This window comes from Dryobates pubescens, chromosome 13 (assembly GCF_014839835.1).
Source record: "Dryobates pubescens isolate bDryPub1 chromosome 13, bDryPub1.pri, whole genome shotgun sequence".
Classification (NCBI taxonomy): Eukaryota; Metazoa; Chordata; class Aves; order Piciformes; family Picidae; genus Dryobates; species Dryobates pubescens.
In genome coordinates this window covers 10495567-10504904 of record NC_071624.1, presented here as the reverse complement: position 1 = coordinate 10504904, position 9338 = coordinate 10495567, and the positions used below count along the sequence as shown (strand labels likewise).

General features: G+C 57.0%; 1 protein-coding gene across 1 annotated transcript; it reads left to right on the top strand.

The window, feature by feature from the left end:
• Window positions 1-6070: 6070 nt before the first annotated feature.
• On the top strand, window positions 6071-8802 carry SLC51A (solute carrier family 51 subunit alpha). The gene is made up of 9 exons (XM_009903499.2): window positions 6071-6314; window positions 6512-6606; window positions 7016-7170; window positions 7286-7359; window positions 7435-7593; window positions 7722-7833; window positions 7924-8070; window positions 8243-8348; window positions 8473-8802. The coding sequence occupies exons 1-9, from the start codon at window positions 6280-6282 to the stop codon at window positions 8607-8609; spliced, it is 1020 nt and encodes a 339-aa protein (XP_009901801.1). The 5' UTR covers window positions 6071-6279; the 3' UTR covers window positions 8610-8802.
• The last annotated feature ends 536 nt before the right edge of the window (window positions 8803-9338 follow it).

Genomic DNA, 9338 nt, shown 5'->3' with positions numbered 1-9338 from the left:
TGCCAATCCTTGCCTTCTTTCAGCAGGTGTCCTTTGGGATGCTCACATGGCAGGGCTGGGCCCCTGCTAGCTGGGAAAAGCTCGCTTTATGCTAGGGGAAAAAGAGCAATCAGTTTGTACTTTTGTCTTGATGTGGCCTGAAAGTCAAAGTCTTCCCTGCTGCTAGAAATCTCTCTGGTCAATCCGAAAAAAAACCAGCCTTCTCCTTCCCCTTTCCCTACTTCCCCAGTGACAAGTGGGCTGGTATATGCTCTTACCTCCTGACTTTTACAATCATAAAATCATTTTGTTTGGAAAAGACCTCTAAGATCATCAAGTCCAACTCAACCCAACACCACCATCCCCACTAAACTGTGTTTCAAACCATGTCTGCAGGTTTTCTGAACACCTCCAGGGATGGCGACTCCACTACCTCTCTGGGCAGCCTGTTCCAGTGCCTGACTACTCTTTCAGTAAATAATTTTTTCCTAATATCAGATCTAAAGCTCCCCTGGTAAAAATTGAGCCCATCTCCTCTCATCCTATCACTGCTTACTTGGGAGAGAGACTGAAACCCACCTCACTACACCCTCCTTTCAGGGCCCATATAGGAATGCTCAGCAGGGTCTGTTTCCAGCATCGGCCTCTCCTCTAGCTCTGCTTGCTCACTCTGTGCACAAGAACTGCCCCCGGGGCTGCTGAGCTCCCTGTGCTGGTGTAGGCACCCTCCCTGGCTCCAGCCTCATTCAAGTGCAGCTGAGGGTTTTGTTTGGTGTGATCATCCCTCTCTGAAGATGCACTTTTCTTTGACTGTGCACATCTTTTACAGCTTCCTCCAGATGTGAATTTGGAGGTTTTATTACCTCATGATGCAAAAGGGGCAAAGAGGCATGTGGCAATGAGACCTAGCAGAGAGGCTTGGCCTGGGCAGAGCTTTGCTTTGCTGCCAGTGAGCCAGACCTGGTGACGCTGGGCCCCACAATCAGCTCCCTGCACCCAGTAGGGTGCTGTATGATACTGTGGTCATAGGATATGACTTCAGCCAGGTGGACAAAACCACAGGCACCCACTCATCTTTGCCTCAAGTATGGGCACACACACGCACATGGACATACACTTCAACAACCCTATCCCCATGTGTACCTGACACAGGCACCCACGTGTGTGCCCACACCTCTCTGGGTGTATCCACCCCCTCCCGCCTTGCTGCCTGCTGCCTGCCAAAGCAAGAGGGAGCAGGCAGCGGGGCGGGAGCGCTTGCCTGGCTCCCTGGTGTGGATCTGGCACCAGCAGAGGCGACAGGCGAGGAAGGGAGGTGTCCTTTTGGGTTCCAACTGAGCTGTGCTCAGGATGCTTTCCACCTCCCACCTGCGATGTGAGGCAGCATCGCTCAGGGACAGCCTTGTCCTGCCGAAGAAGATCCACAGAGGGCTGAGAACTTTCCCTCTGTGAGTGAGACTGAGCCATGGCCGTTGTGGGTGTCCCCATGGGGTGGCCAAAGCTGGTGGCCATGTGCTGTAGAGCTGGGAGGGCTCAGGGCCATCAGGGAAGCAGCACCCCCTTCTCCAAACAGACTGTGTCTCTGCTGGCTCTCTGGGAAAATATTTGTCTGTCTGAGGCAGGGCTTTTTAAAAGCTTCAGAATTTTCACCTGCAAGCTTCTTTCAGGAAACAGACAAGTACGAAAATAAACTCCAGACCAAAGCAAACACCCTCGGCCCACACCAAGTGCGTTTTTACCTCATTCTCAGAAAAGTAAATGTTTAGGTGGCCGTGGCATAACAAAGCGCTCTGTTTTTCGAAGAAGGTGCCTTTCATTCAGAGGTTGGCAGCAGCTCAGCGTTTCACCGGGCCGCCCGCTGGAAGTGCAGACCTTGCCTTCCAGCAGCCCCATGCTTCTTTGTGTCTGAAGCCTCGGAGCAGGGAGGAAGTGGCGCCTGAGGGTGGTGACCGCGTTATTTCCTCAGGATCCCCCCAGGCCAGGTTGGGGACCGCCGACTGTTTGTTCTTCCCCTTTGAGGGAGACAAAGCTCTGGCCACACCAAGCTCCATGCCTTGGTTGCTTTCTTGCTGTCCAAGCGCGGCACGGTCGGACGTGGGGCTGCTGGGAAGAAAAGCAAACAGAAAGGAGGCCAGAGGGGCTGGACAGAAGAAGGGGCTGTTATCAGGTGCCACATCTGTGAGGTTCTGTTCAAAGGGGAGAAGAAGGCTAGAGCCATCAAAGCTTGTTCCATGGCTTCAGTCCAGATGAGAAGGGTTTCATTCAGCTTCTGCTGGGCTTCTTCCTGCTCACAGTGGGCTCTCCTTCCTCCCACACCAAGGACAAGATTCACCATCCTCCTCCTCTGTCTTTAAGACAGACCCTCAGAGTGAGAGTAATGGGGTGCTGGGCACTGCAAGGGGCAGCACCCTGTGCAGGCATCCCCTTTAGGACTAGGGGAATCCTTGGGCAGGAGTCTCCTGGGAACAGTGGTTTGGAGATGTGATTGAGGTTACTGCTCAAGTGATAAGCAAGTCTGTAAGGATGAGCTGTTCCACTCTTGAGGGCACACCCATCCCAGCTCACTGCAGCTGGTATACACTCTTTAGGATCCTGTGCAGTACATAAAAACATATACATAGGTATAGATGTGTATGTTGTGTATGGCTTTTCCATGAAATCTATGGCTGAACAGTCTCAGCAGTTTTGGGAAGAAGCAGTTTGCTGACATAAATTGCAGTTGGGCCTCTGAGGTACTCTGGGACTGATGTGGTGATGCCCCTGGGTTGTGCCAGCATCTCACTTCTCTTTCCAGCCTGGCCCTGTGGCATAGGAGCATGGTCAAGGTGGTAGAAACCATGGTGACACCCAGACCTACCTGGGGTGGGGTGCAGGAGGGTCCCTGGGGATGTCACCAGGACTTTGTGCAGAGGTTGGCCCTGTGACCACAGCTGAGCAGCATTTCTGAGAGCTGGGGCTGGTGGAGAGCAGAGTACGGAAAGGATTTTGCTCACACACCCTCTGCACCACTTCTGCCTTGGGGCAGGGAGGCCTTCTGCCTTGGGGCAAGGGAGAGGATGATAAGACATCCAGGGGCTGTCATTTCCATGAAGCAGCATGCTGCTCTGGTTAGCAAAATTCACCAGCTCTCCCTTGCACTCCAGCCCGGGGGGACATGGGTGACACAGCCCTTGCTGGGGGGGGACACCGTCAGTATGCTGCATGCCTTCAGCCTCGCCCTGCCATTGCTGCTTCAGGGCCACTCCATCAGTGTGTCCCATTACCTGTGGCTGGGCAGGAGGCTCGAGGCTGGTGTCTCTGGCAGGACCAATTCTTATCCCCTTGTGCTGGAAGAAGGGGGATTTTCCCCGCCCAGGCTAAGAGGCTGAGGCCAGCAGGGCTGCTCTGCTGAGTTCCTCTGAGGCCTGTGTTTCTCGTGATGACCTTGAGGCAAACTGGAGGTAGCCAACTGTATCCAAGGCAGTGTGTCCCCAGCTGAAGTGCCAGTGTGGTCTATAAGTAACACCTGGCATGAGTCTGACCCTGGGCATCAGAGCGATGAGAAGCAGAGCTGTCTCTGCCCTTCTGCCACAGGGCTCTTGCTCCAATTTACAGATGGGGAAACTGAAGCACTGTGGGGTCCTTGATCCTACCTCATAGTGAGCCCATGATGTAGCCCTGTGGGTTTGCAAGGCACTGGGAGCTGTTTTCCAGTGGCTCCCCACTGGGAAGGGAGGATTCGAGGGGGGCTATTTCTTTGCTAAGGGGTTCACGTCTTGTGCCACCACAGCTCTGCTCTTGGGAGACCCAAGGAGCCTTCTCCTACCTAGAAAAGGGGATCTGCAGGCACCTGATGTCTCATGCCCTTGCAGCAGCCTGCCTTCCTTGCTGGGCCCTCCCCACCATATCTCCCAGAGACAGCAGCTCCCACCCCACCGGCTGCCTCCCAGGGCAATCGGTAGGGACCACACAGGCTTTATCTGCAGGCCAGCCGTGGGTAGGGCTCCCTGACATCCCTATCAGCAGGGTGGCTCCAGGCCTGGGGCTGGGGGAAGCTAGCCCCATCTCTGCCACACTGGAACCAGGGCTGAGGTCTTTGCCATGGCCTCACACTGACTGTTGCAGGGTGACCGCTGAGGGGCCCAGGAGTACTTTTCCAAGCACTGGGGAATGCTGACAGTGCAGCAGCGTAGGTGATGCAGGCACTCTGGGAGAGTCCACTTGGCTTATTATTTTTGGGCAGGATTTCAATAGTCAAACATTTATTATTATTTTTTTAAATAAAGAAAGCTAACCAAGCAAATGACAGCACTGCCACTGCCCCCCCTGCCAGCAACTTGGGGCAAAACAGCCATCCTGATGCCAAGGGGGCCATCAGCCTTCAAACCATCCCCGCCCTGGGCTGGTGGGTGTGTGACTCCCATCTTGGTGCTCCATTTTCCTTGTCTGCTGATTTTTAACAGGGAAGGGACTCCCCATGCCTGGTGCTGCTCTGCCCTGGAGTATCATGGGGGTCTGTGGGTGAGGTTGAGCTAGTGAGGCTTGCCCAGAGCCTTGCATGGCCTCCCTGTCCTGCCCATGGCAAGGGATGCTTGCCCTCCCTCGGCTCCTGCCTGCCCTGCCATGATAGCAGCCTGCATGCAGAAGGGTGGCTGGGGGAGAAGAATGGCCTTGGACCTGGTAGCCACAAGATGTCCCATCCCAAGCATGGACAGGGGCTGGAATAAGGAGAGGAGTTGAGGGAACCCCATCCCACTGCATTTCCCTCTCCACATTCATCTCTGCCAGCTCCTGGGGCAGGCCAGGGCAAGCATGTCCTGTCCTGTCCTGTCAGTGCAGGGAGGGCTCTGGCTGTGGGCTGCAGGGGTGAGAGCCTTCTTTGTCCCCTGGAGGCAGCTCTGGGATGGTGACTCCCAGCCCCACAGTGTGCTGTACACAGCAGGATGGTGTGATGGATGTGTCCTGCCCCCACATGAGATGGGATGGGGTGGGCTTGAGTGCAGTGATGCTGGGGGATGAAGAGGGGGATGAAGAGGCGGACAAAGGTGGATGCAGCAGATGCTGTAGGGGCTGAGGGGGGAAAGGTGGAGAGTGGGAAGCAAGCCTTGGGTTGCTCAGCTTCAGGGGCTGTGGGAGCTGGTGGGGAAGAAGATGCAGGTCCAGACCATTTGTGCTGATGAATGTTTGGCTCTGATGTCTCAAACACACTGGTGTGCAACAGCTGCTCTGTTGCCCTGTGTCCCTGGGATGGGGGTCAGGTCATGGCCTAAAATCAGCCAGCTTAGGCAGGTGAGGGTGCTGAAAGGAAGAATGATAAGAAGCTCCATGGTGGGCTGGGCAGCTGCGGGGCCCTGGCCTCTGCAGGACAGATGGCATCCTACTCCCACTGCAGCCATAGGTAACAAATCCCCCTAGTCCATTCCCATGGCAGCCACACCATCCCCCTCCTCCCTGGCAACTGTAGCATTCCACCTCTGCCCTGGCCCCCACCCTTTACCCCATTCCCATGACAACTCCAATACCCTGCTCACATGGCAGGGTGCAGGGGATCCATTTGGGGTGCTGGTGTCACTCAGGCTGTGTCAGTGGGGCAAAGCCTGGTTGCTTGAAGGCCCCATGGGACAGGGCTTTTTGTTTTCTTTGGGGTGCTGGAAGGACACCAGGAGCCACAGGCACCCCTGGAACCCGTGATGCTGCCATCCACCTACAGCAACGACACACTGCTCCCCGTGCCTACCAGCCCAATTCCCTGCTTCGTACGTCCTCTCCAGCCCGCTGCCCCCTTTCCAGTCCTGGGCTCTGTATTTGTCCGAGCCCGGGGTGCTGAGCACTGGGCCCGCCCTGCCCTCTAGTGTCACTGGAGCTGCCGGGACCTGAGCAAACTGCTTGCATGGCCCACAGGGTCGTGCGGGCTTCTCACAGCCCCGCTGCATCACCTCCCACCCGGCCTGCGCCGCTGAGGGGACGTGCGGATGCCCGCACGGCACCGCGGGGACCCCGGGCACCGCAAGCCCACCTGCGGGCTGGCGCAGGGGGAGCGCAGGCAGCGGCAGCCCAGCACAGGTGCCCTGCTCGCCGAGCCTCGGGGCCGCGCAGGCGCGGGTACCAGCAGCCTCTCCCAGCACCTCGGGTCGATAACCTGGTGGGCAAGGCAGCGGCGGGAAAGGGAGGGGAGCGCTGGAGGCTGCTGGTTAAACTGGAACGAGGCGCGGCGGCCTCCTTGCAGTCCCTGCCCTGGGGACTCTGACCCCGTGGGCCGGCGAGGGGAGTGCTGAGCAGCCCTGCAGCCGCTGGGACAGAGCTGGGGAGAAGCAGAGCAGGATGGATCCCACCATAGAGTTGGCAGAGGACCCCAGGTGCGTGATCGGGACCCCCATACTGCTTTGCAGCCGGGCAAATCGAACCTTTTGGAGCAGGACTTTGGGTTATTCCTTCTGTAAGGAAGGCAGACGTTTAGGGATGAGGCAAGCCAGCCGGCGGACTCTGCGGACTCCGTGGGGCTGGGTGTCCCCACGGCCCTGCCAGCCCTGCGCACCGCTACCCTTCTCGGCAGGTTCTCCCGCCCGTTGGTGGAGATGCTGATCAGGAACTTCAGCGTGCCCGCAGCCTGCTTCTCCCTGCCGCCAACCTCCTGGCAGCTGCTGCACCGTAGGTTGGGGGACTGGGTAGGGGGACCTGGGAGGGGGCACCCTCGTCTTGCCACTGGTGGGAGCAGGACAGAGATGAAGGAGGGAGGGTGTCTGTGGTAGGTGCAGGGAGGGAGCAGCCCCGAGGAAAGGGGGAGGCAGCAAGGTGCTGCTGGATTCTCAGCCTCTCACCACACAGCCTGGCCTGCAGGGATAGGGGCAGCCCAGGGAGGGCCAGCACTGGGGCAGGTGACATAGAACACTGGAACAAAGGGGCAGAAGCATCAGTTCTGGCATGACCAGACATGTTGAGGATATGGCAAGAGGCTTCTCTAACCTGTGTAGTGGTGGGTCAGGTGGCAGCTCCCTGTCCTGGTGGCTCCAGAGGAGAGAGGACAGAATGGAGCTGGCTACTTACCCCTCCCTTGCAGAGCTGGACCTGGCACAACTAGCCATCCTGGGCCTTGCCACTATCATGACACTGCTGTCAGTCGTGATCTACGTGGAAGAGGCTTTCTATCTCACCCGCAAGATCCGCTGCCCCATCAAGATGAAGACCCTCTGCTGGACTAGCTCAGCCCCTGCAGTGAGCTGGGGTGTGGGGTGGTTGGGGGCATCACCCTAAAGGCCCAGGGCCACCCAAGGGGTGCTAGTCCTCAGGGAGGGGGAGTGTCAGTGTGCCAAGTTTGTGTCTTCCCCAGGTTGTGTCTGTGGTCAGCTGCTTTGGGCTGTGGATCCCACGCTCCATGATGGTGGTGGAGATGGCTACCACAGCGTGAGTATCACCTACCCAGAGGCAGGGGCATTAGGGACCCCATGGCACCTGATGTAACTTCCACCTCCTCCCCAGGTACTTTGCTGTCTGCTTCTACCTCATGATGCTGGTCATGGTGGAGGGCTTTGGGGGAAAGGAGGCAGTGCTCAGCACCCTGAAGGACGTGCCCATGGTGATCAGCACTGGCCCCTGCTGCTGCTGCTGCCCCTGCCTGCCCCCAATCACTATGAGCAGGTGAGGAAGAGCCAGGTTAACCCCCTTCCCCTGGGGAGGACTTTCACACCCTGTTTCTGCTGGGGGTGGAAGAGAAGGCCTTGAGCTTAGGGACCTCAGGGTGCTACTGATCATTCTTACTGCGCCAGGAGGAAACTTCGACTGATGATGCTGGGGACACTCCAGTACCCCTTCTTCAGGGCGGTTGCCGTCTTCCTAGGGCTGGTCCTGGCTGCTGATGGGAACTACAATCCTGCTGATGTGAGTGCCTGGGCATGGGGATGGCAGGATGAAGTTCTTGCTTTGCAGAGCAGCTTTGTCGATCCAGGTGTGTTTGTGTGTCCCCTCCAGATCTCAGCAGAAAGCGTGGCCCTCTGGATCAACACTCTGGTTGGTGCTTCCACCCTCTTTGGGCTGTGGGCTCTGGCCATCCTCTTCCGGCAGGCCCGGCTGCACCTGAGCGAGCAGAACATCAGTGCCAAGTTCTTCTGCTTCCAGGTGAGCTCCTGTTCTGCCTGGCTACCCCTTAGGGGAGAGGCTCCTCCAGCACAAACAGGATGAGAGGGTGATGGGGCAGCAGCCAGGTGTGGTTGCAGGACAGTGGGGAAGACAAAGGATAGGAGCTTAGCAACACCACACCCACTACCACCTCAAGTGTTGATGGTTGCAGATCCTCCTCATCCTGACCGCACTGCAGCCTGCCATCTTCAGCATCCTGGCCAACAATGGCAACATAGCCTGCTCACCACCCTTCTCCTCCAAGGCCAGGTCACAACGTAAGTTGGGAAACAGGGGAGCAGCGTCAGGTGCTCCCAGCTGATCTCCTCCATCGTGTGGCATCAAGTGGGGAATGGATGTGGTGGTTGAAGGCAGCTTCAAATGACCCTTCTCCTCTTCCAGAGATGAACATGCAGCTGTTGATCCCACAAACCTTCATCTTGGTAGTGGTGACGCGGATATACTACCGCAAGCAAGATGATAAGCCAGGCTACCAGCCTGTCAGCTTCGTGTCCACAGACACTGATGGCAAGGTGTGAGCAATTGGGGAGCCAAGGAGCAGAGTGAGGTGAGGGCCTGGTCAACTATCTCCTTCCCTGGCCCTGGGGAGCTGCCAGCAGCAGAGCAGGCAGAGGGGGAAAGAGCATCTTGGTGGGGGGTGAAACGGTCTGAAACCTGAAAGCCACAAGTCAAAGCGATTTGTGAAGCCACCCCCAGGCCAGGGGGCTCTTACCTGGCATTGAATAAAGATACATTTGTACTTGAGTCTTGTGTGAGTGACTGGGCTCAGACTGTCACCTGCCCAGGCTGAGTGGGAGATGACTTCATGCAGATGAAGTAAGATGGGAGGCCAGACCAGCAGAACCATGGAATGGAGCCATCCATGACACCGACCGCTGGGTGCTGCTGACTGGGGTCTGACAGCTAAGACAATGCCAGGGCAGCATCATTTTCTCTCAAGACCTCTGGATAGGTCTTGCCCATCCCTGCTGCACATCCTTTACAGCAGTGGTTGCTCCTGAGAGTGCAGGAGGATTGTCCACACGTGCCAGCCTGGGGCCAGGCAAAGCAAGGAGCCTTGAAGCACCATAACACAATTGGTTAATGCTCTCTATTGGGAAAACTCCCCAGGTTTCCTTTACCACGAGGAGGGGAGATAATTGACACAGAGCTTTTTTCAGAGGGCTGTGTTCAAAGTGAAATTGCTGAGCCAGAAGATACACTGGTGATTCATTATGAGATAGCCAAATTTGACAGATTCCTGGCAA